General features: G+C 39.5%; 1 protein-coding gene across 4 annotated transcripts in view; it reads right to left on the bottom strand.

Annotated features, from left to right (window-relative positions):
* LDAH (lipid droplet associated hydrolase) overlaps nucleotides 1-15,764 on the bottom strand; it is a 124,513-nt gene that overhangs the window by 92,723 nt on the left and 16,026 nt on the right. For all 4 annotated transcript variants that reach the window (XM_037391255.1, XM_037391256.1, XM_037391258.1 and 1 more), the window contains one exon: nucleotides 14,848-15,003. In XM_037391255.1, the coding sequence (XP_037247152.1) occupies nucleotides 14,848-15,003 (156 nt within the window). The remainder of the gene's footprint in view (nucleotides 1-14,847; nucleotides 15,004-15,764) is intronic.

Here is a 15,764-nt window from a genome sequence, read left to right as displayed (position 1 = left end):
GAGGATTTAAATGGAGCATGTAAAAAACACAATGATGTTCTCACACTTGGGAGAAAACTGCAGAAACTGACACCATGGCTGATGATCAGGCCTTAAAAGGAAACACACAGGTTTCTCTGACATGCAGGGTCAAGGGATTTCAAATAAAACATCTCAAATAACATTTGAATGATCATCATAAACTCACGTCAATTAAGTTTTCACCTGTTTGCACGTCTAAGGGACTCGCATTCTTTATCCTATGTTCTGTTTATAGTTCGTACACCAGATGAGCAGCATCAGCCAAAAAGCAAATAATTACAAGGGCATTATACAGAAACACATGTGAAAACTCTTGTTTGATCCTCTGTAACTCCAGAATCATGAATTTGCCTGGAAAACACCTTAATATATTTGCCTATGTTGAAAACAGGGAATCTCAGAAGGATTCAACCAGGTGCCTGTAAGACAGCTTATTAGAAAGGTTTTTCAAGAACATTTCACTTTTTTTCCCTACACACACACTCAAGAGTTTTTACTTTGATACAGCTATAAGACATACATATTGGATTTTATAATACACATTCTTTATATGCATTTTGCAAAGCAAATAAGCTTATCTGCTGTTCTCCAACACTGTTCCACTTTTAGGACAAATGTGGGTTCATTTACCTCTAAAGAAATCCCATGGACAGTCAATAAACTTGCATTAACTTAACACAGCTGGTTTTGCCCAAGTGACAATGGTGCCTGAAGTCTGTGAATAAAAAATCCCAGCTAGAAATTGTGACAGTACATGTCTGTTTCCTCATATGAATGATTAACAGCATCTATCCAGGAAGATAAGATACAAAGTCTGAAACCCTGATTTTGCCCACGGCCAGCTTACTGGACTTTGTGATTAAGTGATATTGCAAGTGTTATCAAATCCCCAGATGTATTTCCATAGTTACATCTAACATTTCAACCAGGTAAAACAGGTACATAAATACAAAAAGGCCTTGATTTTATTATTGGGGTTTTTTTAATATGTCTGTATATTAATGGTTCTTGGAAGGGAGTCAAGATTGAGATACAAAACTGAAAAAAGTTGAGTTCATAATGGAATACTGAATGTGTCACATTTTTTAAAGGCAGAAAGCAGGATTTTCTAATGCTTACAATTAAGTATTTTTTGTTCCATTTTCTCCATAGCAAATGAAAAATGAACACAATTAATTAGGACTCCCAGTACACACCTACACATACACAGTCTCTTAAGCAGATGCTTAAGCAGATGAAGACAGATACAGCTACTTTTAACACCTCTGATGTGGTTGCTCTGTCTGATCCAATCTGTCCTACAATTGATGCTAGCAGAGGGGCTGCAGTGAGGTCTGTGCTGGGTCTAGAATTTCTAGTGGGAATTTTTCAGTCGGTTTCATAGTCTGAAGCAGAATTGGACCAACAGAAAACAAACCTCCTTCTGAAAGAAAGGGAGAGAACAAAGGAAGTGTGCGAAGACGAACATGAGACGATGTCAAACGGGTTCACAAGAAAGCCCATGAAACATCTGAATAACAACACATCCCTGATGAGACAACATCAGCAGGAAAAAGACAAAGGCAAGAAAAATAAACAATTCAAAACCCAGATAACCACAAATTACTTGTTTTGTACAGCTCTCAAGATTTGACCACTTTTGAATAATATACAAGAAGGAAGCAAGCAATACATTCAAATGGCACCAGAAAGTAAGTTTTCAAGTTTGCATCAGAGATCTCCCTATGTTATACCACACTGGTCAGTTATGAAAAAGAAAAGCATTGGTCTAGGGGCTTTGGGATTATAACATTTTTGGGTTTGCTTCTGTTTTGTAAGATAGTTTTTAGAATAAAATGGCAGATGGGAAACAAATAGCAATGGAGAACATGAAGACAGTTAACTGCAGAAAAAAGACTTGAAAATGTGTTTCTGCAATTTTTTTACATCAAGACTGTCAAGAGAATGTAATATTTGAAATAAACAGTCTAAGGTGATTTTGCAAATGAATTCTGCATTTGCGTTTCTTACTAGTCTTCAGAAATGCAAGACAAAAGAACAAACTGCTCTGCATATGGATAAACTAAGATTTACCAAGGAGAAAATTGTCTGCATTGGCACCACAGCGTGTCTGGTAGAGGAAAAGGCCTTGTAGTTCAGGTATTAGTACTGGTCCTAAGCAGATGCTCCATGAAGACTTCAACCAAAACATTTCATTCAGGCAAACACCTTCCTCATTCATAAACTCAAGTCACTTCGCAAGCACAGATGTTTAGCCATTTAAAACCTACTGTGAAGAGCTTCTGCCTCTTAAGAGAAGGCTGCAATTACAGATTTAAAAGTTCCAAAACATAAAGGTGGAAGGCAGCTCTTAAGTATGTATTACTACCTATTTATTTATTACTATGGGAATTTTTAAATCCATCAGGAATAATCAAAGATTGTTTTCAGAAACTGAAATCAGGACAATGAACAAAATCTTTTATCATGCCCATAACAGGAAAACAACTGCAAGAGTTATGACTTACTGAATTTTTGGCTCTATTGTTTTCCACAATCGAGATATTGAACATAATGGGCCAAATTTATTTTTAATGTAGCTGAAATGATCCATAGGAGTTACTGTTCAGATAGAAATGAGGCCATGTGTTAACTACAATCAGAAAGAGAATATTTACTTTTTATTTTCAGAGATAACTAGGTCAAAATATTTAATAGCAAGGCAAATCCTTATCAGCTCAGGTACTTCTGGCAGCAGCTGCAAGGGAGGAAAAAGTACATTATACACTGGTAGCTTAATACATTTTCCTTGCATTATTTGTACACAATGCCCATGAACGCTGTATTTCCCTCATAGGTAGGTACTTCAGGAAGTAATTTCTTCTTCCCTCCTGCCTCAGACATCCCATGAAGAGAAACAGACCCTTTTCTAAACAGTCAAATCAAGCAAATTGCCCTAGAACACAACTTTTCCATAACCCCAGCCAACTCAAGCCTCTGCACGCTGCAGTAGAGGGATCACTTCCTCCCCTGATTATGCTGTACGCAGCCAGGCAGGACGGATCCATGCTGAAAACACCACCTCATTAGCAGGGAGAGGACAGAGAGAAGACAGACCGCGGATTGAGTAATTTCAGTAAGTTATTTCAGTAAGTTACTTCAGAAAGTCACATCTGCCACCCAGATTTAGTGGAGGGAAAATACTGTCAAGCACAGTCGGATGTTCAACCATAGTATCACTGCTCTGCCTCCTCAAACTTAACAAGCTCAAAAGCACCAAGCCCCCATCGGAGGTACCTCTGGAACACTGGGAAATTCAACAACAGTGGCAAATTTCAAGCCTAGATCCGAAACAGAGGCTCTTCTTTGCATGAAAAAGTTTTTAATTTTAATGACAGATATTTTTTTTTCATTTCTAAAGACAATGGAAGCTGGTGGGCTGACCCAGTAAACAAAGCACAACTGTCAACATATTTTAAAATATTAGTCACAAACATGTAGTCCGTAAGCAGCAAAAATAACGGACAGCAATATCCTAAGAGCTGAATTTTCTAATACAGAACATGGATAGAACACACACTTTTCTTTCAGGGGGTACTTTACCAGTACAGACTCATAGAAACATTTAAGTTGGGAAAGACCTCTGAGATCATCAAGTGCAACCATTAACCCAGGACTGACAAGTCCACCAGTAAACCATGTCCCTAAGCACTGCATCTATGCTTTTTTGAACCTTCAGGGATAGTGATTCTACCACCTACCTGGGCAGCCTGTTTCAATTCTTTCTGTGAAGAAATTTTTATTAAGATCCAATTTAAATATCCCCTGGCGCAACTTGACGCCACTTCCTCTTGTCCTAATGCTTGTTACTTGAGAGAAGTGGAAGAGACACCCACCTGCCTACAGCCTCCTTTCAAGCAGTTGTAAAGAGCAGGAAGTTCCCTCCTGAGCCTCCTCCTCTGCAGGTGAAACAACCGCAGTTCCCTCAGTTGCTTCTCATAAGGCTTGTACTCTAGACCTTTCACCAGCTTCATTGCCCTTCTCTGGACATGCTCCAGCACCTCAATGATTTTGTTGTAGTGAGGGGCCCAGAAGTAAACATAGTATTTGAGATGCGACCTCACCAGTACCAAGTTACAGGGGGGCAATCAATTCCCTTGTCCTGCTGGCCATGCTGGTTTTGACACAAGCCAGGAAGCTGTTGGCCTTCTTGGCCACCTGAGCACACTGCTGGCTCATGCTCAGCCAGCTGTCAACCAGCACCCACAGGTCCTTTTCCACCAGGCAGCTTTCCAGCTGTTCTTCCCTAAGCCTGGTGCATTGCATGGGGTCGTGACCCAGCTGCAGGATCCAGCACTTCTCTTCGTTGAACCTCGTACAACTGGCCCTGGCCCATCAGCCCACCCCGTCCAGATCCCTCTGCAGAGCCTTCCTGCCCTCAAGCAGATCAACATTCCCCCCACAGCTTGCTGTCATCTGCAAACTCACTGAGGGGGCACTCAATCCCTTTGTCCAGATCATTGATAAAGATATTAGACAGAACTGGCCCCAACACTGAGCCCTGGGGAACACCTTGTGTGATCAGCCACCAGCGAGACATAGCTCCATTCCCCACCACTCTTTGGGCTCAGCTGTCCAGCCAGCTTTAAACCCAGCGTAAAGTGCACCTGTCCAAGCCATGAGCAGCCAGTTTCTCCAGGAGAATGCTGTGGGAGATGGTGTCAAAGGCTTTACTAAGGTCCAGGAAGACAACATCCACAGCCTTTCCCTCATCCATTAAGTGGGTCATCTTGTCATAGAAGGAGATCAGGTTCATCAAGCAGGACCTGCCTCTCACAAACCCAGGCTGGCTGGGCCTGATCACCTAGCTGTCCTGCACACGCTGCATTGATGGTGCTCAGGATGAGCTGCTCCATAACCTTCACCAGCACTAAGGTCAGGCTGACAGGCCTGTAGTTCCCTGGATCCTCCATCCTGCCCTTCTTGTAGGTGAGCATCACACTGGCTAACCTCCAGTCTGCTGGGACCTTCCCACTTTGCCAGGACTGTTGATAAATGATGGAGAGCACCTTGGCGAGCTCCTCTGCCAGCTCCCTCAGCACCCTTGGGTGGATGCCATCCAGCCCCACAGACTTATGCATGTCTAAGTGGAGCAGCAGGTCACTGACCATTTCCTCCTGGACTGTGGGGACTTTATTCTGCTCCTCCTCATCCCTGTGTTCCAGCTCGGGGGGCTGAGTACCCAGAGGGAAGCTGGTCTTGCTATTAAAGACTGAGGTAAAGAAAGTGTTAAATACCTCAGCCTTTTCCTCACCCTTTGTGGCAATGATCCCTGCTGCATCCAATGAAGGATGATTACCCTTGACCCTCTTTCTGTTCCTAACATATTTGTAAAAACATTTTTTTTTATGTTTTACAGCATGTATGTCTTCTGGCCAAACTTTTTTTTGGTATCACTTTGAATCCCTTATCCCTCGAAAAATTTGGGGAAAATTGACAAATGTATTCGAAGTTTTATGGGGGTTAAAAGCAGAAACCAAGTAGGTACAAACTAGTGTTATCCACCAAAAATAATGTTCTTAGGGAGTCAAACTATTTAGCTGAGTAAAGTAAAAGGGAGAGCCCTCAAAGAACCTTGGTGTGAGTCAAGCTAGAACATCCCACTGACGAGTCCTCAAGCACTTGACTGAAAGAGATTTCATTTTTCCCATTTTATAAATCAGAAATAAACAGACCAAATAATCTATGCATTAAAATTAAAGTATTACTAACCACTAAGAGCTCCATCAGTTAGCAGCACCTTATATCCATTGCTGTCTGAGAAAAATACATGGTCAGCTGAAAGTAAGACTGATCTCATAATTAATCCATGAATATTCATGTTAGAGATAAAATAAGGATAGAAAAGTTGGAAGAAGTGGCTTTGGCAATGTTAGGAAGACAGGGCTGGGCTGGGGTTTTTTTGTGTGTGTTTCTGCTCCTGTTCAAATGCAAATTTACAAAATATGATCATATATAATACATATCCCGTGCAACCATGTGAATCGGAAGTATTCCACTGTACTTATGCCTCACTGAAATAGAAAGCCCTGCTCTTAGTCTTATCTGCTGATAAGACCTATAGTCATAGGGAAAGGGGAAAATATGTTAGCTTGCTCTATGTAGAACCTTCTACCTGGATTGCTATGTTACAGAAACTTTTAACTTTACAGTGTTGTCTTTTCTCACAGATTGCTTTTGCATCATGTATACCAGTTACTGGAGAGTAAGAAAACTCCTTTCCCACTGTCTCATTTTTTATTCAGAAAAAAAAAATAATTTCAAAGCAATGTAAAATACAAATTATCCATGTCAAAATCTGAGACCTCAGGGTCAAATGTGGAGAGTTGGCAGCTTCATCAAGCTGCAATGCAAACAAAAGCAGAAGTCACAAGGGAGAAGCATTCTCAGCAAATCATTACCACCTGGTGTGACTGGTGGGGTACCAACTTCTACAGAAGTCTCAAGACTGAGCATGTGAACCCACATGTATGTGCTGCATGTTGACATATGACTGACACCATAATTTAGCAACAGAAAGTTCTGCAGCACGTCCAGCTGAAGAAGTCCCACCAGAATTCTCCCTTGACCATCATTCCCACCGCCCCACCATGGGTCACAAGCTCCTGAATTACACTGGCACAACTCTGTGGAGGCGTGCTGTGAACCCGAACAGAGAACTGTTCCAGCTTTAAAAAGACCCCAGAAATAAATGTACGTATTTGTTTAATTCACAGTATGATCTCTCAAACTATTGTTCTGGCATAACCCACGGATAAAGTGGCACAGTATGGTGGGAACAGGAATGTCTTATGCCAGTATTGTTGACAAACATTTTGAATTGTGAAATAATGGCCTTAGGAAGTTTTCTAAGCGCTCCAAGCACTAAGCTCTTAGATTTCTAATGCCTGGCGGGCCTTAATGTACACTCTACAAACAATTTGTGACTTCCATACTAAATTAGACTCCTCAATGTCTGCTTTATACCTTACTTGATGGTTCTAAAAGCTACCTGAATGCAAGAACTCTTATCAATTGCCCAGTCCTGCCACCTAGTTTCCTTACAGACTGCTCCAATCCAAAGAGTTCAATTACGTAAATCTCAACTGCTAATAAAAGCAGGGAGTGGTAGAGACTTTCCTGAAAGGCTCCAATTAAGTGATGTTGATCACATAAGATCAGTAAGACAGACAGGTGGGACACAAGGAAGGATGCTTTTCAAACTTTTGTGACTAGCAGTTAGCTTTCCTAGAGCCAGTGCAAAGAGCAGTCAGCAGGCAAGCCATGCATTCAAGGCATCAAGTGGTCGCATCAAGTCCTACACTGCAGTTGTGCAGGACAGGCCACGATAAGAGCATAGCATTTCTCTTCCTCTGTTCATGAAAGAGCTGCAGGGAATCTGCCATCCTCTCCTCGCTAACTCCCGGTCAGGCATGATATTCTACAGTGAATACTCTGCTCAAGTTTAATATCTTCAGGATGAAGTGAAGTTTGAAGCAAATACCACAGAACAGATGAATGCTGCTGCTAAGCTAATATGTAAAAGAGGAGCCTTTGTTAAATAAATAGAATGAGCATCTGTGTACACACAGATAGCTGAGCAGGATCCCCTGTTTGGATATAAACATCTACCTCAGGACAGAATTTTAGAAGCAAAATTGAGCCTTTTTTTGGTTCCTGATTAGCCACACATGACTCAAGTGTGCCATCTGGACTAGATGCCATTCTGAGCTGCATAATCCTCCATGTGCCTTGTCAAAGGAGCCAATAATCCAACCAAACAGGACTCTTAAATTGATTCCTTTGACTAGGTGTGTTAAATAACACCATCTTTACCGTTCAAAACCTAAATTTCCCTTCTCTCCTCCAATGCTTCAGCTGAGGATGGACAATAGCAGCATTGAAGGTATGGTCAAAATAAGCAAAGATAATAGAACCTATGCAACTTATATCTTACACTAGTAGAAGTAAAGATAAATACATAAAGCACAGTGTTAATATGACAGCAAATATACATTCACACAGGAAACAGCTTTTCTGCCTCAGCTTTAGGTCATCAAAACTATGTGATACAGAATTAGGCAAAATGAAGTGCAAGTTAGTGTGTAAACAGGAGTCCTGTACAGCTTATTTCAACATTAGCACCAATGCAGTTACTCTATGGCTTTCTTCTAAAAATTCTCATTGCATCTGAAAACATTACTTAACTCAAACCATCAGAATCCAAAGTTAAATGAACGATTCCTTTAAGAAAGACCTGATGTACTTAAATATGATTAGTTATTCTTCCTTAATGTCATTTGGATATTTACTGCTGTACATCACAAGATGATATACATCCTGGTACAAGAAATCCACACAATCAGTAAGAGTGGAGTTGCCCATTGAGTTGGTCAATGACTTAAACATTCCAGGAGAGGAAGCATTTGATGTCTCACTCCATGCAGCTGTGCTTTTATTGTTCATTTATTTACTTAGTGTTAGCTGATTGTAACAATGCTAGCTTAGAGACACAGGTGATTGATAATATAAATTTTGCAAATTTGATGGTTTATTTGGTGATTTAGTACACAATTTGCAAGGACTACTAGCCATCTATTGAAAAGTAACCCAGTGGAAAGGCTGGGAATGGAAGCCCCAGCACTCTAATCCTTACAGTCTCTACATTCTGGGTGGACTTCCTGTATTTCAGTCCTCCTAAAGCAAGTACAAGACATTTTTATGATCCTCAACAACCAATGTAACTGATGAATCACAGTCACATGAACAATCTTACAAGAACTACTAACTTTTTGTGATACACATACAGTAGAGAAACAGTCAGTGCTTACCTATGCATTCAGATGAGAGCTTCAAGTCTGCTGGTAAATGGTATAGCTGGCTATTACAGCAGTAAACTTTCAAAAAAACACTCTATTTTTTCCTACTCTTTAAAACAGCTCCCTCTTCTGGCATAGTCTTTCCATGCCACGTTTAAGTACCATTCTTTATTCCTTACCAATTTTTAATTCTGTTTGGTTCCCAGCACTCAACAAACCCAATTCCAGTGATAAGGCACATGCTATTCAGTATGGCTGTAAAGGCAAGGAGAAGGTACCTTAAATTATAGCTTTCAAGAGTGGCTAATTCTAATCAAATACTTATCTAAGATTATCCATGTACTTATCTTTACTACCTTTTGAAGGCACCACAAAATTCCAGATCAGAATCCACACCTGGACAAGGAGCCTGGCTGCCCCGTCCCTGGGTCACATTTGAAGGATCACTGAAGTCAGAAGGGATCTCCAGAGATCTATCTCCCAGCCCACCCTGTGCTCATGCAAGGTCAGCTAGGGCAGGCTGCCCAGGTATGCACCCAGTCAAGTTTTGATTATCTCCACAGACTTCAGAACATCTCAAGGCAACCTAACCTCTCAGTAGGCAAACACGCTCATGGTAGTGCTCATCCCTAGTTACTGATTAAACAAAGTACCCCGGAACTTACGCTCCTTACTTTAGCACCTTAATTAGGTGTTTTATATTAGGCTGGATGGAATTGGACCTTAGAGTGCCTTTCTGAATGAGGTGACGTGGACCTAGCCTGACCCTACAAAAAACACAAACACACACCCCTCCCAAAACTAAACCAAAACCCAACCAAACAAAAAAACCCCAAAACCAAAACACAACCAAACCAAACCACAGGAGAGCTCTCATAACCAGGCTGATAGTGACAAAACTACAGAGGTAAAAGATGAGGTGAGGTTGGACAAACATTTTTTCCTACTACTGATGCGCTGACACTAATCAGTCAAAAAAAAACCCCAAACCACAAAACCCAAAGGAGGAAAAATGCAGCTTTTACTGTCTAATAGATTCAGAAGGAACAGGTTCTTGACTCTGTTTATAGAATGGTTGCTGAAGCTCATTCAGTGACTGTGAGCACAAACTGTATGGAGCAGAACATAACCCAGAAGTCCCCTTGCTCAGGAGGTAAAAGGTCATCTTTCCTCTTCACCTGGCTGTCTATTGCCAGCAGCATTCCCCTTCCTCCAGTTGTATTCCAAAGGCAAATGGTGAACAGCACTGTGCCCTGGGGGAGGAGATACTGGCTGCCCACTTAAAAAGTAGTTTCTGAGAGGATGGAAGTACCTTCCTTGAGTAGCTCAGTGGTCTCTACACCAAAATCAGATTTTGCCTCACATAAAACAGTTCTGATCTGTCTTTTTTTTAATTGATTTAATTACACATTAAGTACCAAGAGTCACATACAGGTCTCTGGATTACATTCTGGCCAAGGTTGCCAGAAGCTCCATGCTGCAACTTAATCTGCCAACACTATGTCTTTACTAGAGCCAATGCAGTTCTTGTAGACAAATACTTGATGTAGACAAACACACAGATTACGTACCAACAAGGACATTTAATCACATAAATTAAAGCACATTCTAAAACCAAACTGAAGACAATTGGAATAAACAAGCTTTACACAGCTTGTAGAATGAGGAAATAGATTCTTTTATTATTACGCAAACCCCTTCGTCTCATGGTGACAGTAGACCTCTGAAGAGCTACTAATTCCAGCAACTGCTGAGCTAAGTAAATGATTAACAGCTTAAAAAAACCCCACCGTTTTAGTGGGAGCCAACCACGCCAGGCCCCCCCCCCCCCCCCAAAAAAAAAACCCCAAACCCAAAATAAAGGAACCAAGGTTCAGGGTTATACAATTAGTCTTAGTGCGTAGTATTATTACATGGTGATTCCTGATGTAACTTTTCTTATGCAAATTGAGAGGGATGATTGTTAAATATCAAAACATCAGATGAAGACAAAGCCTCGTAATTTATTGAAACCTTTTCAGAGTCTCTACATTACAGTCAAAAATAGAACTTCAAAGACTTTAAGAGGAAGTCTCACTTCAAGGGAGAATACCTTAAAGATCTGTCATAATCCAGGCAAATTGTTTGCACTGTTTTCACTGCTGACAAACAGTTAAGTAGTCTTCAAGTGACAACAGTCTTGATGCAAGTACATGTTACTGCTCCTAGGTGGTCAGAATTCAAGCCCTCACTTACTGTTGTGCAGAACACCACAAGCAACTCTCCAACTCAGAGGACTGGCTCAGGGTATTAAAACTTTGTAATTAAAAAAAAGTGTCTGCTTAAGTTCTCATAGGCCTTAAACATCACCAATTCACTTCATGAACTGGTAAAACAGTAAGATGATCCAATAACCCAGGAGCAATCCAACTGCAAGCAGGCAGATCAAGAAACTTGGCAAGTGTAGGTAATACTCTGCATGCATGCCAAAGAACAGAATTCTGAAATTATTTCTGCACATTAAACTTGCGTAGCATGCTTTACCACAACAAATGTTATTTACATTATACATTACTGACTGTGAACTTAAGCTTTTTAAGTACAAGATTCAAATAACAAAATTGCCTAGTTTACAGAAATAATAACAAAAATTACGAAGCCTGGAATGAAGGTATTGCAATGCAGTCCTGCAATGAAATGCAAGACAAACTTGATGAACAGTGAAACTTCATGAGCTAAACAGCACGGTGGTTTTAAAGTTTGTACTGTATTTATTTACAGAGTTAAATGTTTTCATAAATACACAGACACAAATAGACAGATACTCTTAAAACAGTAAAGAATATTCTGTAACACTTGGTGGATCCTGGTTTTCAATGAACCCAAGCAATGTTAGATGTTGCTGCAGTAGATTTTATACTTCACTGTTATTTACACTAAACAAACATTGCAAAAGGGTAAACAGACCTTTATGACACAAGAGGAAAAGTAATTCCTGTCCTTTCCCCAACACCTACATTTCCAGAAAACCATGGAACTGATCCTTCAACTGTACACTTTTAATTTTACTCTTATGAGTAAAACTCATCGATTTTAACAGAAAAGAATTCATGTTAAGAAAGGCAAACAAGTATATGCGTATATTCTAGACTAAGGAAATACTGGGCCTTTCACACAGTAATTACTTCAGTAAACACATTATTACTCCTATACAGAGGTTTTGCTTACACAGGGAAAAAATGTTACGGAACAAAAAAGTGAATTAAACATTTCAACTAATATAGTAAAACATTATTAAAATTATAAGTTTACACAGACTGCCATCAATAAAACCACTAGCTTGTTGTAGTTAAATGAGATTGAACTCTGCTGCATGTTCTGTATTCCAACTACTTCAAGCACAGTGAGCTACCAGTCCTCAGGAGGCAGAATCCTGCCTCATTTAAAGTCAATGGGAATTCTGCCACTGATTTCAGAGTAGAAGAATGTTTTGGAGTCAGCTTCCTCCCTCTCCCTCCTTTTTTTTTTTTTTTAAATAAAAAAATAATAATAAAGTCAGACCAAAAAGAAACCCTCCCCGTTATGAAGAAATCTGACTAAAAAAAAAAAAGAAAATAAGTACACAGGACTTTCTCTCAAATCTCTTGCAACGATTTGATTCCAGCACAAACTTAGAATGTTATCATCTTTCTCTTCTATACCCACCTTCAACCTCATTTTTTTTGATTACATATAAACAAAATCATATGCATGAAATTCATTAAGACTGGAACAGTACGTACCAGAGCAGTTCAATATGCAGACCAATGTATCACATGCAGTAGGACTAACCACTTTCAGAGACTCTTCTTTCTGACAGTGAGTTGCCCTGTCTGGATGTTTTTTTCCTTGACTTGTACCAAGCATCCCTTTGCCCCTCTTTATTTCATTCCATAAAGAATCTCAACTAGGGATACATGCCTTTCAAGTGTGAAAATTGCTGGATTCCACAAGGACTCCACTTTTCATTACTTGGAAAGTTACAAAAGCATGAAGGGAATGCTAATCCTAACTCTTTAGGTACACGAACATGTTGCCAGATGACCCAAATGTCCGGATTTCTCCTAAGGCCGTGTTTTTTGTGTTGGCAGACAGAAACTCCCTTGAAGGCTAAAAACAAGGTATATACCAGTAAGAAAAAAAACATCTGATTTATGAGAAGCAAAACTGCATTACGTTATGCCAGGTCCTAGTCAGCTCCCTGCCAGCTATAGCAAGGAGCTTGGGTAACTTGATTCACTACTGAATTTGGATATCTAAAATGAAGACAGCATTATTGTGGTTGCTGCATTTTTCAATTGTTTCCTCATTAAGACAGCTTCCAGTTTGTTACCAACATAATTCTGAAATAAGAGAAAAACCATAAATCAGTTCCTCACAAAAGCTTGCCAACCACGATAGAAGCACTCTGAACATTTCACTGATGTCTATTTCTGGATACCTATCTAGTTAAAGTAAGATGTTATTAAGAAGTCTTCACAGAGTTGTTCAGCAGGAAATAAGCTCCCTGTAGCCCTGCCACTGTCACTGTATTTTCTTGCATGACAAAGTTTCCTGTGATGAATACACAGCCCAGAAAATATTTTGAGCAGAATTAACTTACATGTCTTGCAGAGGTACCTTGCCTTGGACGCTAATGTTCAACTTTTGTGCTCTTAGCTTTGCAGATTTACCCTAGTTATAGGCTCTACTACCAACCCAAACACAAGGGTATCACAACCTGAAGACAGATGAAGGCTCTAGAACTTGGGGGGAAATAAACACTTAGCTGTTCACTTAAGCCTTCCAGAAATGCCTTAACTGGAAGAAAGCGGCAACTGAAAAGCATCAAATCAGGCTTGCACCTCTGGCAAACTGTTTGAGAATCTGGGTATCTACAGTCAGTCTTTTACTAAGAAGAGTTACACTATGCAGTATCTGGCTTAAAAAGTTGTTCCCATGAAACAGTAACAAGATATAATCATAGGAAGCTTATTTCTTCTTTTCAGTTAAGGGAAGAATTTAAACTTTACTGTCACTGAGTTACAAGCTACACTATTCAACTCCAGGAGGCAAGGGCATAAAATCATTGTGCCCAAAGAAACTAACATAAAATATTCCACAGGGCTTCTAAAACCTTGCAAAAATACTGCAAAAAGGAACCTGCGCTCTCTTTCACTGCTAAGGTCCAACCTGCATGCTGGCCCATAAACAGCAACAGAGTATACTCTTACAGAAACAGTAAACCAAAGATGTGGATAATCAGAAGCCTCATTATTTACACCACTAATTCTTGGGGAAGTAACAATAGTATTCAAGACATTCAGATAGTAGGAAGCATTAAAAAAAAATCTGCAAACTCTTAAGGCAGTGAAAGTGAGTGGGCTCAAGCTCTACTTCTGCTATTGTCCAAATTCCTACAGTTCACTAGCAGAATTTAATGAATTCAGATGAATTTAGGACTTATCTGTTAATGTTAACATATGGTAAATGAAAATCTATACCTTTCATTTTAGGATGAACAGATTTAAATATAACTGAGAACTATTCAATGCATTCTAACGTAAAAATAATTTACTATTAAAAATAGCACACTCAACTTTAAAAATCTACTGGATACAGAATTTTCCCTCAAATACTGTAACTTCCATCTTTCAGTTGGCACACAGCTGACATTACAGTACTTCAATGTGCAAGAAATAAATAAAAGGAGAGCAATGGAAAAAACCAAAAACTACCTGTAATGTTGTCAGCAAACCACCACCACAGAGTAACTAAGTGAGACATCCTAATTTCTGTTTTACCTTACTGCACAGTTACAACTATAGATAACAGTAGTAATCAAATATAACAAAGAAATTTCACCACTGAAATACTACTGATTTTTTTGCCATATGCACAGATCAAATTCTACCACTTACCTAGTGAGACCTGAAATTGAACAAATTTCCAATCATTGCACTTCTAGAGTTAAACAAAAGATGACCCTTACCGGGAATAATCATGAATAAGAGCCTGGGTAGATTTTTGCTTTCATCTTTTGAGAGGTCTTTCCAAGGCCCACACTTTAAGACATGGGTAGCAGCTCCACAACAGTAGATGAATTCTTCATGTAATGGGATTGGCTCTTCTGCTGACCTCTTGTTTGCTGTTAGACAGAATAAGATACTATTGTAACAGATCAGCAAATATTTACATAACTGGCTCTTTGCTTTTATACCTTCCCATAGACTAACTGCAAACAAACCCAAACTAGTTTCCCCAAACAGCTGTCATCTCCAGTAAACAGAGGCCCAATTCAGTATTTGATGTTTGAATAGGTGACAGTAATTGATGCATGTTACTATTATATTAAAGAAAGCTTCTTTCAGTTTCTGCCACAGGAATATATGGTGATGAATTACACAGCAAGATCTACTCTACCTTAAAGTAAAAACAAAAATAATTATCATTTCTTACTCATATCACCCACTGAAAAGGTTCAGCTGAAACCTACTTGAAGGCAAACGAAAGAAAAAACACCAAACAGAACTACTGCATGGATGTCTTTGCAAGTTCTGTGTGCTTTAACTATGGGAGCAGAGCATCACTCAGTTCTCCAGAAATTTTGAAAGGATTAAAGGAGGCTTTGTCAGTTAAAGCTAATCAAGTTTTGATGAATTCAGGCAAATATTTACATTCACCTTTGTAAATTTTTTTAGATTACCTGGTTACCTGCATGCAGTGATGGAAAATAAAACTATGCTGCCAAATAAAGGCATGTTCATCGGTTCATGTATTTATCACATATGGAAACATTATTAGGCTATCATGCTGAAACTGGCTGACTGACCAAACTCCCATATGTTTCCTTCAGTAAAAAAGCTACTTCATCAAGTGACTACTTATGAATTAGAATGTCATCAAGAT

The sequence above is a fragment of the Falco rusticolus genome, chromosome 6 (genome assembly GCF_015220075.1).
Source record: "Falco rusticolus isolate bFalRus1 chromosome 6, bFalRus1.pri, whole genome shotgun sequence".
Classification (NCBI taxonomy): Eukaryota; Metazoa; Chordata; class Aves; order Falconiformes; family Falconidae; genus Falco; species Falco rusticolus.
The sequence above is the reverse complement of the archived record's forward strand: the minus strand, read 5'-3'. Positions and strand labels throughout refer to the sequence as shown.